Source organism: Chionomys nivalis, chromosome 18, assembly GCF_950005125.1.
Source record: "Chionomys nivalis chromosome 18, mChiNiv1.1, whole genome shotgun sequence".
Classification (NCBI taxonomy): domain Eukaryota; kingdom Metazoa; phylum Chordata; class Mammalia; order Rodentia; family Cricetidae; genus Chionomys; species Chionomys nivalis.
The window spans coordinates 52,641,038-52,663,074 of NC_080103.1; the positions used below are offsets into that span (position 1 = coordinate 52,641,038).

Genomic DNA, 22,037 nt, shown 5'->3' on the forward strand with positions numbered 1-22,037 from the left:
GCAAGCATGCGTTTTCCGATGGTCTTTGATGACCCCTGTGAAAGAGTCATTCAACCCCATCGGGGTTGTGATCCCCAGATTGAGAACCACTGCTTTATCTGGGATAAAAACTACCGTCTAAAAGGCTAGTGTGGTCCGTAGAAAGACATCTGTAGAGCTCTTGATAAATGTGATACAAGTAAAAGATTGCTTTGTTTATATCGATATAGAATCACAAGTCAAAATCTCCAAATAGTTCCAGTGATTGCTGGGTTGAAATCTGACCTCGTAATTGACTTAAAGAAACTTTTATAAACTTAAAGCCTCACCAGGAATCCTCAAAAATATCTTAACTTTTAGTAATTTTTTTTTCTGTTATGGAACTAAGTTTAGAGATGCTGCAAAACACAATAAGGGAATCAAAGTCTATTTCCAGAAAGACAATATCTTCATTGATGTGGTCATAATTATGAGGAAAAATACCAGGAAATCTGAGAAATACAAATGCCATCTTTTAAAATGCCTAAATATAGCATGTTTGCTCTCTTATTAAATGTTGGAATTAGAGGTCAACTCTGTTTGGTGACTTCAAAGTAGAGACTTCAGATTAAACATGAGCATCCGTATCAAATGTTTGGTTTTATCTTTCTCTATGATTTTTGTAAAAATATAGGGTGGATCAGTATGGGAATAGAAACTTAAATGTTGTCTCCAGTTGAAGTATTTTCTCTTTTGACTTATTGATGTACTAACCGTAGATAATATTGTATATAAGAAATGCAGTTAGATACAAAATTTAATATCAGTCTGCCATTGAACATTAAGTGGAACCTATGGTTTTAAAATGACAGACGCATTTCCATGCTTCTTGTCCTTCTCAGTGCAAATGCTGACAAGAACAAGTACTGTACACTAAACTATGACTCCAGAACTCTCCTTTCAGTGGGTGTGTCTGTATTATATGTAAGTATGTATATGGTGTGTGTGTGTGTACTATGTGTGGGTGTGTGTATGGTGTATGATGTGTGTGTGTATATACACATATATACATATGTATATATATATCATGTGTGGGTATTGTATGGTATATGGTGTATGTGCATGTATGTACCATGTATGGGTATGTGCATGGTGTGTATGTGTATATACACCATGTGTGGATATTGTATGGTGTAAGGTCTGTGTACATGTGTGTACCATGTATGGGTATGTGTATGGTGTATGTGTATGTATGTAAGGAGCATTCACATGCCATAGCATATGTGTGAAATTCAAACAACAACTTGACTGTTACTGTTGAGTACTATCTTCCATTGTGTTGGAGACAGGGTCTCTTTGCTGCTCACCACTACATAACCCAGGCTGGATGAGCCACAAGCTTTCAGGGACTCTCCTCCTTCTGCCTCCCATCCTGCCAGAGGAGCACTGGGGTGGCAACGGTGACCTACTACAGCCAGTTTTGACTTCACTTGGGCTTTGGAGCTTCTAAATTGGATCCCCACGCATGTGTAGCAAACAGTTCAACCACTGAGCATCATCCCCGGCCTCTCCATCCCCAGTTTTACTTTGAGGGGTTGTATTTCATTAAATTGCTCAGACAACCTTTAACACTCTCTGTAGCCCAGGTACACCATGAACTTGTAATCCCTCTACCTAAGTTTCTGTGGGATGTCTAAGGAAACTCCTTTAGACACTGTAAACTGTTGGTAAGAGGGATTCCTAGGGAATAGAACAACATAGAAAAGGGAATACAAGTATGTAAGTGGAAAAATATAAGGTAGTCAGTACTGGAAGGGGTTAGGAAGCCCCGGGTTAGGGGAAAGATGCTGAAGACAGTCGGAAAGAATGCTGGGAAGGGTTGAGAGAGAATGAGATGGAACTTAGGGCAGACTGTCAAGATCAGCGGCGCATGCGCAAGCCTTGTTCTCTTAAATTGAAGCTTTCGTTTTCTATTTTCTTTCATGGTATTAAACCTCTGTGTTCTTTTTACAGGGTGACCATGGTGTTTTTGGATTAGTGGGCCCCCCTGGTTTACAAGGTGAAAAGGTAAGAGGAGTTTAGCTGTTTTTCTCTGATGTAATTGAATGCCAGGTGGATCTCAGAGAGCTTCTGTGACTGCAATCCCACTTCGGAGTTGAGCCTCACACCAAAGCCTCAGATCTCTGCTCAGTAAAAGAAAAGTAATCAGAGAGTTTAGGCATGATAATCCAGAAACTTATTATCCATTAAAGACGAGATCTTAGGAAAAGTAAAGGACCCTAGAGTTTAGTGATGGAGAGCAAATTCCCACATAGGACAAACGTCACAGACAGGGTATCGACACCCTCCCTCTTTTAAGGTATATTAACCCAGCATCTTCATTCTGAGGCTCTTCTGTCTGCTTATAGCATTTATACCCAAGTGCGATGCCTATCAGTCATACACTTGGGTTTCTCTTAAGGACTCCCACTTAGAAGGACACGGTGACTACCACAATGTGTCTGTAAACACGAACCCGAGGAGCCCTTTGCTGGTCAGACTACCTGTGCTGTGACACATACTGAGAGAAGCAGTTTCAAAGGAGAAAGGATCTGATGTGGCTCACGGTGCACAGATTTCAGTCCTTGGGCAGCTGGCTCTGCTCTTCCTCCTTTGTAGTGAGACAGAGCATCAGGTGGGAGGGGCAAGGCTGGACTGAGACAAGTTTCTATCCAACTGTCTATCTGTATGCATTTTATATGAGGGTGTAATCTACATTCAAAATGAGTTTGGTATACTTTACTGCCTCTCCCGTATGGAAGGATAAAAGGCAGACGCTATTTGGTAGAACGTTCAGATAATAATGACCTTTTTTAACGTTGAGCTCCTTAATTTGATTTAAGGGTTTTTTTTGGTACCAATTAATTCAAAGAATTGGTTCCTACAAATAGAGCCTGTGCTAGAAGAATCTAGAATGGAGTCTTGTACTAGCAGCATCATACACACCCATGTTCCTTCATTCTTACAGTTCTCCCCTAGAGTGGTAGATGAATTCCCAAGATCAAGTCAGTACTTAAGTTTCTCTAAGTGAGGAAGCTAAGACTGGCCCAGAGAGGTTAAGAAAGTTGCTCAGCATCACAAAGAGCTCTAGCAGGATCAAGATAGAAAACCTATGGAGACAGGACCTGTGGGCTTTTAACTATATACATGTTTACACTGAGATGTAAATAAGGTGCTTAGGTTTCGATTGTTATGAAGTAATTACATTTTTCTATCAGTTGAACCATCTTAGGCATTACTTGGGTTACATTCTAATATCAACAGTAACTATTTTATTATGTGTAGTGTTCTAGTTTTCTGGGTACTTTTTGAAACAACCCTGGGGTATATATAATCCCGAATAGACCATACACAAATTAACTGACGTATTCATGGGTAAATAATTCACCCAAAGTCACACGCTGGTGATCTTGAACTCAGTCCTGGACTGTTTGACACAAATGACTGTGTTTGTGATCATTTTTCACGGTATTTCCTGTGAGCTAGTTCATAATTCAAGTCAGTATTTGAGTTTCAGTTTGCCGTATTTCTTTTATTTATATATTTTTACATACCAACCAGTGTTCCCTCCCTCCTCTCCTCCTGTTCCCTCTCCCCTCTCTCCTCCCCCATCCTCTCCTCCCCCATCCCCATTCAGAAGGGGTGAGGCCTCCCACGGGAGTCAACAAGGCAAGCATTCAGTTTGCCATATTTCTAGCTGCCCCAAGCCTGAATGGGACGGATGTGTGATGCTGATTTTCATGAGAGTTTTGGACAGCAGATGACATGACTTCACTATCCTCTCTCTCTGGAAAGGATATGAAAATATTAAAAATTCTCCTAATATAAACCAAACTCAAGTGATATTAAAAACTATAATGACCGGAGGGAAACTCACAAAAACTGTTGAGATGCATAAAGATGAATGCGGAAAGTTTTGACAAGTCTGAGCACTATTGAGATAGAAATAGCAGCATGAGGCAGCTGAAGTGCTTTTTCTACTCACCAGCAGAACTATGCTAATTGTTTTTCTCCCTTCAGCTGCACTTACCTCTCTTTTTAAAATAGCACCAACCTCTCTCCCCAGCGTTAATCCCCTCTGGTGACCCCTCTGCTACATGATTTCTGCTTAGCCCTTCCTTGTAACTCTTACTTTCCTATGAGTTAAAGTATATTTTCAACTCCCACTCACTCATTTTTTTTGCCAAAACAGCAGATCAATTGAAGCCAGAATGCATGCTGAGCTGGGCAGAAGACAGGGACTGTGAGTCCAAGCTTGGATTCAAGAGAGCTTTATAAATTGCTTTATAAATAGCCCATCAGCTGCCATATTAAAATTGGAAGCCGCCTGTTTTGCTTTGTAAGAACGTCAGCCGTGTTAGCAAGTGAAAAGCTTCCCTTGGGTCAAGAGGATGAGGGATGCAAGCAGTTAATTGTAAAATCCGCAAGCATTTAAAACACCCTTTTCTGACTATCAAAAGGCGTTCCCGGGTTTTAGATGATAGAAGCCAACATGAACGCCTGTTTCATTAGACTAGAATTGCTTCAGTTATTTGGAAAAAAAAAAAGTCCACAGCAAAGTACACGGTAAACACCTGTGTGAAGGAGGCAAGGGAGAGATTGCTTCCATGGAGTCCGCTGTGACTTTTCAGTCCCTCTAAAGCTGTGTGGAGCAAGTGAGCACTGAGGAGCTCTGGCCACGCTGACTTTCAGTGGGAACGCTAAGAAGAATCTAGCCTGGCAAAAAGTCAGGGCCTGAGGAGACAATGTGAAGGTTTCCGCCCCTCCTTGACCAACTCCATACATCATTTCTCAGGGGCCCATCCTCCCTATAAAAGTCCGCAGAGCTGTTTCGTCTTGGCTTGGTTCCCAGCCCACTGTGGTGCTAACCTCTAAATCCAAAGCTGACGAGCTGTGTCGCCACCCCTGTCTCCACATCTGCTCTGTGCCCTTGCTGCATGCGGGGAACTGGAGAGCAGGGCCACTGGGCTCTGAACTCACTGGAGTGGCAGCTAGGGGTGACCAAAACCTTGTCAGCAGGGAGGCTTTGAAAACTGTGTTTCCTTCAGTCTGACTTAGGTTGTTGACATTTCAACACTGGCATTAAATTCATTTGACTTAAGGTATTTTGGCTTCCACAGTTATATCTATCTATATCCTCAGAATTAGCTGCCATCTCTCACTGGGCATTGCTGTGGTTAGTTCAGTACAGTTTTTCCATTCAAAAGCGTGGTGTTATTCTTCAAGTTATTCTTCAAGGAAGCATTGAAAATTGAAGTCTTGGGCTGGCCAGGTGGCTCAGTGCTTAGAGGCGCTACCCACCAAACATGACAACCTAAGTTCTATCCCTGGGACTTTCGTGATGGAAAGAGAAAAGTGGCTCCTGCGACATGTCCTCCAATCTCTATAACGTCATGGCACATGCGTGCACACACACACACACGTAGATAAATTTAATAAAAATAAATCTAAAATTAAAATCTCTATGTAAAACAAAGATTCTAAGCCCTATTTATGACTGGGATTTCTGCTATGAAAATGTTATACCATAACAAATTTAAGATGATGCTTTAATTTATTATAATATGTTCTAATCAGTTTTGAAATAGATATGTCAAATTTGCTTGTTGACCAAGTTCCTTAAGGAACGCTTTTGCTCTATTCTTATTAGTATATTCATTTAAAAATTCACATGCTGCTGGTTTTTGAAATACTCAAAAGCAGAATCTCCCTTTCACCCAAGTAATTTTCCATCCATCTTTTCATCACTTCATTCAAAACATCACGTAATGAACACCCACCTAGGCACTGAGCTACCACACCGAATGCATGGAAACGGAGTCTAAGTTCAAGCTCCTAGGAGGCCTGTCATCTCTGACAGCTCTAAGTCCACTCGGGTCTCTAATTACAAACACCTTTTATCTGGATTACAGCAGCCTGTATCTCGCCTATCCCCTCCCATTCCTCTTACCCCAGTGTCATTCTGCAAACCCATGGCGAGCAGACACTGTGGTGAAGAGCATGGAAAAGGGAAGTTCCTGTTGTCACGTGGTCAGGAAGCAGAGACTGGAAGAGACTGGGGGCCTGACAGAATCTTAAAGTCACACCTGCTTCCTCTGCTAGGCCCCATGTCCTACTCCAGACTGCCCCAAAATAGTGCCACCAGCTGAGGATTGTGTCCACCTGAGAGCTGTGGGGACCTTTCATCTCTAAACTATCTTTGTTTTTGATGGAGTTGGGAACCAACCTTGGGAGCCTGAGGATAGGCTTGCTTTGGGGAACATCCGTCTTGAGTTTGATCTGTGTCTTCAAGCCTACAGTGAGACTCAGATCTGCTTTTCATCCGTAAATCAGCGAAATTTCTACAAAAGTAACAAAGTCCTCTCTGACGAATTCTTGTGCTCACAGAATTCTAGCAACTGCAATTTAGCAATTACCCAATTCAATGCTATCATTTTACATAGGATGACGCTGGGGCTCAGTATAGGACGAGTCACTGAAAAGATTAGAGCCAGAACCCACTGTGCTTGCTCTGTTCATGCTAGCAACACCGAAAACAGACGCGGAAAACATCTTGTTTCACTTATATGTTTTTGATTGCAAAGGATGGTGTCATAGTCCATTACAAGGAGGTCAGAGGTTCAGCCCCCTTTGCAGCATTAGGGGGAATAGGGATCACACAGAATCTAAAATAGGTCCTGTAATATGATGACCTTGTAGAGATGGTTGGATGCCAAGCAAATCTTATGGTCAAACTTGTGGACATTTAATGTACATTCCTTTGTGTTCTCTCTCTCTCTCTCTCTCTCTCTCTCTCTCTCTCTCTCTCTCTCTCTCTCCTTGTCTCTCTCCTTTTTCCTCTCCCTGTCCCTCCCCTTCCATCCTCTCTCCTTTTTTCCTTCAATCTACCTTTTTAACGTTGCCTTTCTTCTCCACTGACAACTTCCTTTCTCAAAATCATACTCATCTACTCTTAATTTTTCCTATGATTTCTTGTTCTTATGGCATCTCACAGTCCCCACTAGGGAGTACCTGAGCACTTCAGCATTCTATATTAATGGAAAAGAGAGTGTAGTTGAAGCAGCTAACCTTTATTTAGACAGTGTTCCTCATTCTGAGCGATCTCATGGGCTGATGGCCAGGCTTGGTATTGTCCTCACTTGGGTCAAATGTCAACTCCAATAGCTGAGGCTGGATGACAGTGAATTCATGAAGAACAAGCCATGCTGGGTAGCACTGCTGTTTTCTCAGGCTCTCTGACTGAAGAATCCCTGGAAGGAGTTGGGGAGCTGTACATGCAGAAGATACCATCATTAGTGTACCTTTCACTGTTAAAAAATGCTTCAGGGAAAGAAGTCCAGAGAAGTTAGAACTGTGGGTGAGGGAGAAAGGAAATGCTTGGGGGGGGGGGGACACGAAGCGTGGTGCTATAGACTCAAGCTCACAAGAGTGAACATGAATGAGTGCCTACTTACTGAGAAAGATGGTGCTGGGAGAGCCACTCCGACTTCTGTGCCTCCTATCCTGGCTCCTGAGTTTTCAATCCCTGTCGCCCAGACTCTCCCTGAGTTCTGCCTCACCTCAGAGGACAACCACCATGTCTGAGTTCTTACCTCCTACTCTATAGGAGGGATCGACTTGACCTTGTAGAATCCTGTATAAACGGGACAACTGAACACAGCACCGCATATTTTGGAATTAGTGATCTTCAGCTAAAATGTGAAAGCTTAAAATAAGCCCACGTGAAAACACAGCACGTGTTAGGTGTCAGGCATAATAAGCATGTTGCTGATAACATCGGGACTTGGCAGTGAAGTGAGGTGGCGTCTGAGGGTGAGATAGAGATAATTAAAGAAGTAGAAGGACGATTGCTCAGCTCTTGATCTGTCTATTCAGCCCATGTGATTCGCCACGATGTTGGTTATGTTGTTTAACTCAGATCTGCTCCCCTATCTGTAACGGGTGAGCTAATACGTTCTAAGATTGACTAACAGCTGACTATGAGCTTCCTTTGGTTGTGAACCTGGCCTTGAACTCCTGAGCCTGTCTTTTCAGCCTAATTCTATAAGTACTTAAGAAAAGGAAGTGTGAGCGGGGGATATGACTGGGTCAGTAACGTCCTTGCTGCCCAAACATGAGGACCTGAGTTTAGAACTCTTGCACCATGTAGGAAAGCCGGCTGTGGGGCTGCGCTCCTGCGCTCCTGCGCTCCTGCGCTCCTGCGCTCCTGCGCTCCTGCGCTCCTGCGCTCCTGCGCTCCTGCGCTCCTGCGCTCCTGCGCTCCTGCGCTCCTGCGCTCCTGCGCTCCTGCGCTCCTGCGCTCCTGCGCTCCTGCGCTCCTGCGCTCCTGCGCTCCTGCGCTCCTGCGCTCCTGCGCTCCTGCGCTCCTGCGCTCCTGCGCTCCTGCGCTCCTGCGCTCCTGCGCTCCTGCGCTCCTGCGCTCCTGCGCTCCTGCGCTCCTGCGCTCCTGCGCTCCTGCGCTCCTGCGCTCCTGCGCTCCTGCGCTCCTGCGCTCCTGCGCTCCTGCGCTCCTGCGCTCCTGCGCTCCTGCGCTCCTGCGCTCCTGCGCTCCTGCACCGGTGAGGCAGGGTAGTAACTCCTGTTCAGTGAGAGACCCTGTCTCCAAACACAAGGGAAAGAGAGCTGGAGAAAGAACCAGGCATCAACCTGTGGTCTCCCCACACACATGCATGCTTATATGCAAGCAAACCTCACATGCATGAACATGCACACACCGAAAAAAAGAAAAAAAAGCAAATTTTCTTGTTCTTTTATGTGAACCAAGTTTCTGGAAATGAGATACTGATTCCCAGATATTTGATTCTATCTGGATCGATAAGCCCCAGAGTCTCTTTCCCCTTGTTCTGCCTTTGAACTTCTTTAATTCTGTTGCAGATTTTTCTAGTGGAAAATTAAACTATTTTATAACGTAGGGTGCCAATGAGAGAGGTTAATATTTGTTCGTTGGTTCTCTTACCTGGAAAAGACTTCTATGGCTGATTTCCCAGAAGACTTTACAGGGCCATTTGAAAGACTCCACAGAGAGCCTCTTTCCTTAGTCGGTTTATTCATGAATTGCAATGGTGACTGGATTAGAGACAGGGCTGGAAGTGGTCCAACTTTTCAGTAATTATAAACAGAATTATGTCCGAAGGCATGTTGTCTCAATGTTATTGAGCTAAACACAACTCAGTAAATTTCGCAGATTCTTTGGGAGATAGGAGCCTTTTATGACAGTTATTTTAAGAACTAGGTTTTTTGATTGAAATTAAACTCTTATTCAAATTTAGTAAGAAATTGAAAGGCTATTTATTGACTGGGGAACTAAAAGTACTGGTAAAGAGCTAACTAGGGGCTAGGCACATGGTTCCATGGGAGAGTGCTTGCTTGTTCCCCTGCCATGGATGAGAAGCTGGGTTCAATGTCCAGTGTTGAAAACGGAGCAAGAAAGAAACAAAATCCGCTGTGTCTTAGAGCGTGTGTTTAGATAGTTGACCGCCTTGTGTAAGTTGACTTTCCATGTCTTCTCTGCACTCATTTCTACAGGGTCCCAAAGGACATCCAGGGCTCCCCGGACTCCGTGGGGAACAAGTAAGTGCTTTCTTGTCTTCTTGGGCAGCAAAGACAGACATAAAGGGACACCCTGGGAGGATCATTTCTCTCTTGCCTTTCAATTTTTCTTCATAACTCCTTTCATCTTATTTAGAGCAAAACGAAAACCTTTTTAGTTATCTGGATATTACTAGCAAGATTATGAACTAGAAATGCTTTACCCTTGCTCACTTTCTCTTTTCCTGGTGTGTTCAGAACAGTGGTCAGTGGTGGTTTTTTTTTGTTGTTTGTTTGTTTGGTTGGTTTTTTTTTTTTTTTTTTTTTTTTTTTTAATTTTCGAGACAGGGTTTCTCCATAGCTTTTGGTTCCTGTCCTGGAACTAGCTCTTCTAGACCAGGCTGGCCTCGAACTCACAGAGAGATCCGCCTGCCTCTGCCTCCCAAGTGCTGGGATTAAAGGCGTGCACCACCACTATCTGGCAGAACAGTGTTTCTTAAACCTCTGATTCATGAGTCCCTTTGAGAATTTTGTAACTGCTTCAGACCCTTTCCAAGAAAATATATATACCCATAAACACCTGGCCTTTCATTTAATTTTAGGTCTATTTGGTTCACGAGATCCTAATAAATAATTAAATCTAGAATGGACCATACATTGTTATCTATACGTATAGATATACACACATGGACTGCTTAAAAGTCAAATACTTTTGTACCTGTTTGCCTTTTGATCACATTATTAGTCTTCTCTCCCACAAGAAAATAATGACATTGCATTATAGATAAAATGTGATCCCAGAGAGTGAGGGTGCAAGGATAAGAACCTGACTAAGGTAATGGATGCTGTTATCAATGCCTCAGCACAGCCTCAGAGAGCCGGAGGAAAACTCCAGAACGAAGTGATGATTAGTCTCTGAGGGAAATACGCAAATGAAGAGCTAAAGCCAGATTTCTCTCTGAGTCATGTTAAACAGGATAGCATGCCATATCCAGTCCCGGAGGCACAGTTTTTCAAGATTACTAATTACCACCCACGGCCAGGAGAGTGGCGTGTGTATCAGTGACAGGTGCAAGCTTGGCTTCCTGAAGCTCAGACAAGTGCTGAGAAGCCTGTGAGCATCTACAGGGGAAGAGAAGGAGAAGGGTAGTAGGAATTGGCCCCTTGGGAGAAAAGAATCCCTAGAATACTGCTTTGGCGGAAATATGTAGATTCCAAAGAAGGAACCCAATACATCAATGACAACTTGGCCCTGGCAGTACTGACTAGTCCTCTCAGCTGCTCGGCGATCTGGCTCTGTTCATTTACATGTTGTTGCTCTGAGGGGTAGTAGTATCACTAACTGGGAAGTCTGAATTCGGGTTTAAAGACTGGAAATATAGGGACCAGTGAGAGCACATTGTAAGACACTCGCCATGCAAGCATGAAGACATGACTTAGATTCCCAGCACGCATGCTAAAGGGATGGAAGCTCCTGGGTCTCACCGCCTAGGGAGAATAGCCCGCTTGGCAAACCTCAGCTCTGAAGAAAAGAACCTGGAACATAAAATAAGGTAGAGCATTCCTGAGGAATGGCACCCAAGGCTGACCTTCGGCCGCCGTGTGTACACACACACACATCCACATGTACCTATACATACCCTTTATAAAGACCAGAAAAACAAGAGTCACAGTTGGTAGTGACCTGAGGAACAACTGAAAATACTCTTGCATGTCAACTGTGTAAACTCTGGATGTGCAAAGGACAAACATTGATTTGTTTCATTTAGAGTGTGGCTTTGATTCTGAGATTCATGTCTGGGAAATTTGTCAACAAATTGGCCAGCAAACATTTGAAGACACAATTATCTCATTTGCATGTATTCTAGTCTTAGGAGCTGGCCAAGCCTGTATTCTTTTTTTGCCAAATCGTACTATGACAGTGACTTACTGTAGAATGACTTACTATTTTACATGTGCTAATTAATCAAGTTCTCAGTAGCATTTTGTTGCTGTTGCCACCACTTTCAAAGATGCTCCTGTCTGCTGTTTATTTTCTCCACATAATATTGACAACCCAGGTTATTGTTCTGTTTTGTTAATGAGGAAACCGAGAGTATGTCGAAAAGCCCTGTAATGGCATTGTTGCAATTGTGAATAGAACCGCCCAACAGGTGCCGGCATTTTGATGCTCTCTGCATAAGAAGTGATGTTATGGTGGGCGCCTTTCTTCCCTGACGCTCATTGCTCGATAAGAACACTCTTTTGAAAACCCATTTTTAAGTACAGAGTGAACTCAGCCATGATACCTTGTGTTTCTGTGCTTGTCATGTGACTTTTAGAGTGTGCCCAGCCCACAGTGAGCTAGAGCCCTACAGAGACCATGAGGGACACTCACTCGCTGGCTTTGTTGGTGCTCGTCTGCCATAGCAGGACTGAGACATGAATGGAATTCTCCTGTTCCCTCTGCGCAGCTGGGATGTGTTAGAAATCCTTTCACAGAACCAGATTGTCCTCATGTCCCATTGCAGATTTGCTTTAAGAACAGTTGACTTCAGTTAACCTAATCTAGGTGGGGATGGAATGAGACAGGGATGGTGGTTGGCATTAGTCAGAGAGACAATGACCTATAAATAAAAACCAACTTTTGAATGTGTCTCACTCGTTCCCATCCAGCCTTGTGACTCTCTCGACTTGGGTCTGTGTGTTTTGGAATCAGATGAGACATTAAGAATGACAATTGTAAATACACTGAAGCAAAGCTCACAGCTAGGCAGCTTTTCCTAGGATGTTACCTGCACACCCAACTGACACTAGAGAGCCACCTTGAATGACAGCCTCTGGAATTAGACTCATTGATTTCAATCCTGCCGTCCCGTGTACTAGCCACGTGACATGCCACTGGAGGCTTGATTTCATCTCCTTTTCTCAAATCCATAGCACATGAACAATAATATCTATTTTATAGGATTTTTGAACAAATTGAACAAAATGCTATATACCAGCACTTAGTGCCTGGAGCATGCTCAGTAAGCATGACAGGGATAAAATATCCTATGTAGCACATATTAACAGGGTAATATTCTATATATATAGTTTTAGATATTCTTCTCATGTAGATAAGGATTTTTGTGTAAGCCTCAGAGGCCAGTGTTTATTTATAATTCATAAACTGTCTACTGACATTGCTTCTACGTATCTTCATTTCTTCAGATGTAAAATGGAAAAAATAATATCAATGTAAGAGATGTAAAGTATGTGTAAAATACTTGCTACAGAGAACAGCATTAGCAAGGAATAATTGTTGGTCAAAGGGGACAGGATGAGAAACAAGAGAACAAAACTGAAAGAAGCATTCTGAAAAACAACGAGAACAAACCTTTAAATTGTATTCTTAGTTCGCTTTCCCCTGGGTCTGATCTTTCTCTTGATTTTCAAAAATTGGAGGAGTTCTAGGATTTCAGTACTTAAATTGGATTTGATTCTCTGTGTGCCACGGAGGGAGGGTGACAAGAATGCAGCCCATTATCTCTTTATGGTCAATAAGATGGAAGTGAATTCCGTGTCACGGGGAGTCTAGAGAGCCTACCACTGTCCTGTTGTTATCCTGTGATGTTAAATAAAACAGCATGGCACACATTCCTTTGACATTTCCTTCATTCAAGAATTGTTTAAACCACATAAACTCTGACTAAACAAATGAACAAATGAACAAAATACCGATGGGTGTCTGGAGAGGCAGCTCAGCAATGAAGAGCATTGGATGCCTTTCCAGAGGACCAGGGCTCAGTTCTAGCCCTCTCCTGGTGGCTCACAACCATCTGGAACTCGAGTTCCAGGATATCAGCTGAATTCTTCCTGCCTCCATGGGCATTGCATGCATGTAGCGTTAGACATGCATGCAGGCAAAGCACTATAAACTAACTAGATAAATAAAATCTTCAAAACATCAATGAAAGATAATGCAAAAACATAAGCTTTTACTATTTTTTTCAGCCCGTCTGCAACAGATGTCCTTTCTGATGTCTTTTGAATCTCTCTCAGTTTTCTTTGAGCAAAATTTGTCTTGTGCCAAGAATGCAAAAGCATGTCAATTCCAAGTGCACTCACTCTGTGTCATAGCAGCGTGAGCTGCTGTGACAAACGCTACAGACCGCTGGTTCATAAGCAGCAAATCTGTGTTTTTCCCAGTCCTACAGGCTGAGGTCTCAGAGCAGCAGGCCAATCTGGATGTACTCTACAGAGGGCTGTGTTTCCGGTCAAAAGCAGCTAGCTGCCTTATGTCCTGGAATGGTACAGATAGGGCTCCAAGCTCTAGGTCTCTTTGTATAAGAACTTCTATCCCATTCATAAAAACCCCACCCATTTGACATAGCTGCCCACCATAGGCCCGCCCCCATTGCGTCACTAGGCCCAAGTGTTGGGCTTAGGATTTCAACACATGAACTTGGAGAAAATAAATAGCCCAAGTATTCACATTTACTCTGAATCTGATGCCAACCCATGGCATTGTAAAGGCTTATCAATTAGGATCTATTTACCCAGTCGAACTCTCTATGAAGTTATGCCCTTAGAAAGAAGTGAGAGGTAGGTTTTGTAGTTTACTGATCTTCTTGGGCTCCTGGGGTTGGTGCTCCAACCTTAAGGAAGAGTGCAGAGTTATGAAGCTACAAAGACTATTGAGACATGTACTTGCTTTTCACCAGAAATAATTTTCCTCTCTCGATGGGCAGCACTAGGCTTTGCCCTCCCACATGTGTGATCTGTGATCAGTATCTCACTTATGGCCTTCATTTAACAGTTTTATGCATTTTTATTAGAAAGTTTTTGGCTTAATTTCCTTCAGATAATGACTTCAGTATGATCCACATCACTAATACTCAGTGATTTCATGGGGATTGTTTTTCTAAATTTGGGTATTCTAAAATACCAAATGTGTTTCTTTGGGTCTCCTGTGGATTTCGTCTGTCTTATTTATTTACTTTTCATTTCAGGGAGTTCCAGGACTCGCTGGTAATCTGGGCTCACCTGGCTACCCTGGCAGGCAGGTGCAGTGACTATGTTTACCCTTCTCCTTTCATATCACATACGCGTTGCAGATTCTGATTTTGAGAATCATTGTTCAAATGACAGTTACGTTAGTTCTCCTTCATGGTGAAGTCCTTAGATAAATGATCAAAATCAAAGTTGTAAAAATTCTTCAACCATTGCACTGTAGACTGGCTTGTTGGATGTGGAAGCCTGTCTTGTAAATACAGCTGGTATATTTTACAGTGGAACTTTAAAGTTATGATGCCTAAGAGACAAACAAAATCTGAAATGAGTCCCACGCTACCTTGACTGAAATGAAATAAGTGTGAGAGCATCTCCGCAATGAGTGTTATTTTTAATAACACACTTGTAAAAACTGGGAGACAGTTGGCGGTCCTCACACGCCTCTGCGAAATACTTTCATCTTCCCTGAACTCAGTTCACTGTAGTTTTGAAAAAAATCTGTTTCTATCATTTTGTAGGTATTTTCCTCTAATTTCTTTCCCAACTTAACATAAACTAATAGTAGAATAAGCTTCCCTTCTTAGACATTTCATGACATGATTGTTTTCTAAAAATAATTAATTACATTTTGATATCTAGATGTATAGCCTTATCCTCAAGAAAAGGGCAAATAACAATATAAGAATTCATCTATTGTTAACAGAATTGTGTTGTAGGCGCTTAAAACTATGCAAAGCTCTTTATATTGTACTGGAACCATCCAGTAAGGATGTGTGTTGCCAGAAAAAAACAAAATATGAGTACATACATGGACAGTGATTTGAAGTTTAAATGTAAACCAGAATAGATTTCAGAGTAAGTTAGAGATATCTTCAAAGAATACAGATCATTTCCCAATAAAAAATAATTTAGAGAAGACAGGTTTGTTGTCCCTGAAAACACCTACTGATGTACTTTATTTATGTGAGTAAAATATAGTTATATATTAACTTCATGTAATGCCTTTGGGGTTCTGAAATAAAATCCTTTGAACATTTGCAGTCTTCTTTGGGTAAACTGCATTCTGAATTTTATAGTACTTTTGTAGTTCTATCAATCTATTTGTTAACTCCTCAAACAAATTGTACTATCCTAACATCACGTTTGTTCACACAGGGTTTAGCTGGACCAGAAGGTAACCCAGGCCCCAAAGGTGTCCAAGTAAGTAAGCGTTTTATTTTTTTTATTTGTTTTTTGGTTTTGTTTGTTAGATATCAGTTTATTAAGTATACCTCTAAGAAGGTAGAAAGAAAATATACAAAGTACTTACCCTTTCCACACTTTTTATGGGCTTTGCAAATATTTTTAAAAGGAGTGCATTTGCCGTTTTCCCTTTGACGCACAAAAAAGTCCTTCTCAATGCAGTGTTTGCATCACTATTATCGACTCCCCATTCTTAACTTGCTTTTGGCAATGTTAGGATGTGATGTGTCTACCATGTAGCATCATTTACATCTGCACAGATCCAAGCCTCAGAAGACATGTTGGAGTGAAGAAGTGAAAAGAGGTATATTAATTTAATGTAGAGATAATTTGGTGGTACAGGAGTCATCACCGCTGTTGTGCATAAGGAAACCTCTGTAAGAAGGGAGTCAGCTTCACATCAGGGCATCCCTTTACACCCCTAAACCATTCAAGGAAAATGTGAGTCGTTCTTCACCAGCAAGGAAAAAAGGAAGCATAGCACCATGATAGAGCATGCTACCGATTACAACCCGTTGCCGCGGTTGCTATTGTTGGCTTGCATTCTCCAGCTTCTGCCTACCAAGATTTATGTGCTGTAGGTCTCTGTGCTCCCCTCACTTAAATGCATGCATCCCTGTACTGCTTGCAATCTGCCTTGCACTCTTGTGACTGACGTGCACAGTCTCTGCATCTTCCGGCTTGGAACTTCAGTGAAGGAACGGCTTTGGCTGTCTTGATTTTCAGCTGCTACCATGCCTTGAGTTACTCTTTCTACTCTTTTATATCAGTAAAAAGATTCATGTGTAATATTTTGACAAAAAGCAGCAACACAAGGAGAAGTTGTTCAGATTTAATATTAAGATACATAACATTTGAAGCACTTCTGCTTAGAATTTTATGCCTCAAACAGTGAAACAAAACAATGTAAAGATTATTTTCTTTCTTCCAGGGTTTCATTGGCTCTCCTGGAGAAGCAGGACAGATGGGACCTGAAGGAGAAAGGGTGACGTCATTTCCTTCAAATATTGCCTCTAACACATTCTCCTTGTGATCCAGTGGGGACCACAAACTCATATGTGGGGGGGGGGGTCTACTGAATGAGTGAGTGAGCTCAGTCTAAGAGAAATCACCTGCTAGAAATGTTGGACTTTTATAAATTCTACTGCATTTTCTGTAAGAAACATGATATGAACATATATGGTTAGAGATTTTTTAAGTTCAAGTTTTAAAATATATGTTAAAATATGAAAATAGGGCTCTGTGTAACCACACCCGTCCTGATGAATATCTTCCTCTCTGGGGATTATAAAGGACTGTAAGTCAAGTTTACAGTGTCAAGTAGGGTGATTTAGATATCAGTTAATAGACACTGGGACTCAAAGTGGATTGAAATGAGGAAATGTTAAGAATAATCATTGGAATAGTACACGATTTACCAAATAGCTACACACACACACACACATACACACACACACACACACACCATGGTTAATAAAAACCCAGAGACAGATATTGGGGTTCAACCTGAAGACCTGAAAAGCAAAAAAGTTACTGGATTTTACCTCTACCTCAGTCTGAAATGGCGACCCTGCCTCCAGGAATTCTCAGAATGAGACTGAGTTGAAACCAGTCCCCTCCTGTTTTATATTCCTCTCTAGGGCTGGGATTAAAGGCACGTACCAGTACCGCCTGTTTCTATGGCTAACTAGTGTGGCCACCAGGCTTAAAGGTGTGTGTGCCACCACTGCCTGGTCTGTATGGCTGATCAATGCAGCTGTTTTACTCTCTGGTCTTCAGGCAAGCTTTATTTAATAAAACACAAATGAAAAACTCTACACACACACACACTTTTGTGCAAACACTTCATATAAATTAACTCTTGTAATGCCCACATAGCATCCTCATTACTGATTGAAAGCGTAAGACGTATACAGAGCAATTGACTCATCCCTGACCACATGCAGGAAGTAAGAATGCTTAGAATATGGCCACTGGGGCTCATGACGAGAAACCTGAAGTAAGGCTGGTGGCATCTTCATGAAAGATGATCTGGTGCAGTGAGAGAATCCTCCTCTGTCTTGCTTCATTGAAATTGGTTTCACCTACAATTGGAAGCTGGCAGTGCAAGGATTTGATTAACTTTGTTTATCTCCAAGCAGAGAAAGAAGAGAAGACAGAGGAGGATGCACATCCTGTTTTATTTAGTAGAAAATAAGATGTTCCTGTTCTCCTGGATTGCCATTATTGGTGGCAAGCCTACTCCTCACAAATAACTATTATTACCAAGGAAGGGAAGGGCCCCATTTGAAAGCTTGGGTGACATCAGGAATCTTTTGGGGGGAAATAATTGAATGTGTTGTTAAATGAATGTGTTTAAGTTAAATGAATATATTGATGCTTTTCTGAATATTGCACTCATTTATATTTCACCAATTGATATTCGAGAAAAAGAGCTATGTTATTTGATGCATTCATTCAGCAAGTACTTATTTTTGACTTTTCTGTATTCTAGGGCATTCCGGGGATGCGTGGAAAGAAGGGTCCAAAGGGAAGACAGGTAACTTGGCCCATCCTCCTTGTGGTTCAGTAGACTAGTGGGATGTGATCTCGTTCATTTCTCCCTTCTTAGAATGTTCATGTCTCTGTGTTTGTTGTCATCCATTGATTTGTGCCACTTTAACGGTATACTAAATGTTACTTGAGATGGTAAAGGAAATGTAGGTATAAAAATAGCTCTAAATGTAATGCTTCTAAGCCTTTCGGTACAGCAGCAGAATAAATTGCTGTCTCCATGGAGGGAAGGTACAATGCCAGAACATACAGGAACAACTTAAACCGTGACAGAAACTCAGCTTCAACCTGCCCTTGATGAGTAGACACCTTAAGTTCCACACAGAGGTATCGAACCATTTGGCATCATGACATTGTGTTGCCGTCTATCAAATTCTCACTGGAGAAACACAGAAGTAGCAAAAACATTGCAAAAAACCCCTCTTAATATTTTAAAGAAGCTTGCAATTTTGTAATGAGCTGTACGGGTGAGAGGTAGCCCCCAAACCGGGGATAGATTACCCCCGAGTGACTTTCTTCTTGAATTTCTTATGTTTTCAGATTTTTTAAAAAAGCAAGGAATGTGAATTTCACTAGATAATTACAATAATTTTTAGGAGAATATTTTGATATTGTCTGAGATTCAGTTCTTAATAAAGGAAGAAACTAGTCCTGAGAATACCCTGGCTGAACTAACAGAGCTACTTAGATACTTTTCCTCCATTTATGGTATTTTCCTCACCACTCTAAACTGGCTTTTAGGGTGGCAGTCTGTGCTGGACTGTGGCTGTGAAGGGGACAAAGGTCTTCTATAATAGTTTGACTCAAAATTTTGTTATTTAAAAATACTATCTTAATGCCAGCAAAAATGGACCCATGTGTCTTGCAGTTATATTTTTTTCTAAGGATCTAAATCTGTTGCAAGTACATATATTTTAAAGCAACTGGACTCTGTGATTTTGGCAATATAAAGAATAGTCAAAAATACCTATAATTACTTCATTTGCCATTTTCTCTTGGCCTTCTCAAACACTTCTTTTAGATTCAATATTATTGCTTTGGACAAATTTTTTTTAAATCAACTATGAATAAAAAGCCAAAGTTATCTGTGATATTACCTATTTGTAATATTTAATTATTTAAAACATTCAGCCTTCTGAGATTTGTAATATTCTTTGAAAACAATTCAGGATAGATTCTAGAGTCAATAAGGCTGGGAAACAGGAGGTCTGAGATGTCAAATCACATCTAAAATGGATGAAGGATGAGAAGGAAGGGAACTGAAGCCAGAATGTTAAATAAAGAAAGAAAAGAGAAAAGGGCAGTAGCATTAAGACTGATTGCACATGTGCTATGCTATGGTTCTAGCAATTCCTACTCTCCGTCCTCTACTCAGGCTACTTAAAAGAGGTATGATTTTTTTTACATGCTTTTTAGCCAAAATGTGATAAAGTTATTTGAACTTTTCACTTTGAAGACTTCAGTTTATTGAAAAAAAATCTATCAAACTGTCAAAAGATGTAAAATAAACTCAAATATTGTTTCCCTACATCTATAATGAGCTGCAGAGCTGATCTCATCTCCAGCAAGAGCAAACCATCACTCCCACGTCATTTCAGGAATGCAAGCAGCATTTTAAGTGCTTTGTGTGCTGGATTATTTAATCACACCCCATTTACGTGAATATGATATTATGTTCTCTGCATTTTAATCTCCATCTACACATCCCAACAGAAGCATTCTCTATCATATTTCAAATTTCTACCCAAAATGTGAAGCTCTGGTGCTGTTCAAACAGACAGTGGCCAGGTCTCATTATTTATAGTCGTTCCCACTCTAGTCTATGGCTCTTCATTTTTCTAACTTGTTCCTGTCAGTTTGTTGCTAATAGAATAACCAAGCAAAATTATTTATAGTAGTATAGTATTTCCCATGCTTAAAATGGTACATTACTCTTTAATAATTACTTTAAGCATTCAGAACCTTGAGATAAACCAGCAGACAATGGTTGTGATTGAACAAATGAAGTATTTTCTGAGTCGTATCATATATGACTTGGAAAATCACTAGTTTGAATGATTATTATATTTGATTTTATATGAATTTTGACTCAGCATTGGCATCAGCCACATACAGGAAGGTTCTAATTTCCTACTCCATAATGATAAAAATTATCCAGAGAGATTTATAGGCAGCTTTTGGTTGCTTACTCCTTAGAGAATTATCAAATTAAATAATGGGTTCTGTTTAATTCAAAATGAAAGGTATAGGGGGCTGGAGAGATGGCCCAGCAGTTAGAAACACTGGCTGCTCCTTCCAGAGGTCCTGCTTTTGATTCCCAACACCCACATGGCAATTCACAACCATCTGTAATTCCCGTCCCAGGGAATTCAACACCCTCTTCCGGCCCTCGAGGGCACAGTACACATGTGATACACAGACATGCATGCATAAAAAAGTCCCATACTCATTAAATCAAAGTAAATAAATAGTCTTAAAAACAGCATTCAAGGGGGCTGGAGAGATGGCTCAGAGGTTAAGAGCATTGCCTGCTCTTCCAAAGGTCCTGAGTTCAATTCCCGGAAACCACATGGTGGCTCACAACCATCTGTAATGAGGTCTGGTGCCCTCTTCTGGCCTGCAGGCATACACACAGACAGAATATTGTATACATAATAAATAAATATTTTAAAAAAAACAGTGTTCAAGAAAATGTAGAGAAATGTAAAATGCAAATGCTTCTGAGAGCGTTTATTTCACTATTCTTCACTTCATAAAACCAACGAAGGGTTATTGCTTCAAAATGTACAAGATTTAGCTCCTGAGAATTATATTTGAAAAACACAGAAGTCCATTTTTTCTTAACTATTTTTTATAGTAGGAAATTGTTTGATACTATAACTTGTCATATTTGTTATAAGTATTCTTTCTTATTTTGACCACAGAGTGGCCTGGCAATATGAGCAGTTAGAGTGAGAGACAATGTAAGGTTCAAATACCCGCCCCCCCATGAGCAACGTATGTATCATTATTTCTGATGTTGTTACAAATCACATGTTTACAGGGCTGGCAAATGATCACTTACTTCCCTGAGTAAACCCAAACCATGAAATTAGCTGTAGGGAGCCTACGTAGTGATGTCTGGCTCTTTGTTGTTGCTTGATGAAATCATAGGTTAGCAGGGAGACGAATCTCCTCTAGACATTCTAAATATACAAGCGCTACTGAAATGAGCACATTTTAGGAAGGACGTATTGTTTTGGTTATTCAAGAAATAATGACTTTACAACAGAGATAACTGTCATTTAGCTTCATACTGTTTACTTTTAATTTAACATTTCTGTTAAATGTTACTTTTGCTCAGATCTTACTTCCTAGACACCACCTCCCGCCAGGGAAATCGTGTCTGTATGCAGTGTTTACATATTTAGTTGATATTTGCAACACAGTATTTCTTCAGCGTTTTTTAAAACCAGTTCATGACTTTGAAATAAGATCGTTGTTTTTGTTAGGAATTTGCTGTACTTCGGGGTCAAATAGTATTAAAATAGTTATTTTTAGTAAATATAACAAGGCCTTGGGCTGTTGGTGCTTCCAGTTCACTCTCCCTGCTTTCATAAGCTGTTCCTGATTTCGGGATGGTGGTGAGGCTCATGCTAAGCAGTGCATTTAGTTAAAGACCTTGTATATTGCCAGTCTCCTTTAGCCTCCCTTGTGCTGACTCGGGTCCTCAGAATTCAGCTATTATAGTCCTTATCTTTTCC

The 22,037-nt window shown here is 41.1% G+C and overlaps 1 protein-coding gene across 4 annotated transcripts in view; it reads left to right on the forward strand.

The window, feature by feature from the left end:
* The window catches only part of Col24a1 (collagen type XXIV alpha 1 chain), a 240,113-nt gene that overhangs the window by 28,268 nt on the left and 189,808 nt on the right, over positions 1–22,037 (forward strand). For all 4 annotated transcript variants that reach the window (XR_009058690.1, XM_057794063.1, XM_057794064.1 and 1 more), the window contains exons 7-12: positions 1,972–2,025; positions 9,523–9,567; positions 14,499–14,552; positions 15,655–15,699; positions 16,673–16,726; positions 18,236–18,280. Coding sequence is in view for 3 of the 4 variants with exons in the window: in XM_057794063.1 (XP_057650046.1) it covers positions 1,972–2,025; positions 9,523–9,567; positions 14,499–14,552; positions 15,655–15,699; positions 16,673–16,726; positions 18,236–18,280 (297 nt within the window). In the remaining variant the exon portion in view is untranslated. The remainder of the gene's footprint in view (positions 1–1,971; positions 2,026–9,522; positions 9,568–14,498; positions 14,553–15,654; positions 15,700–16,672; positions 16,727–18,235; positions 18,281–22,037) is intronic.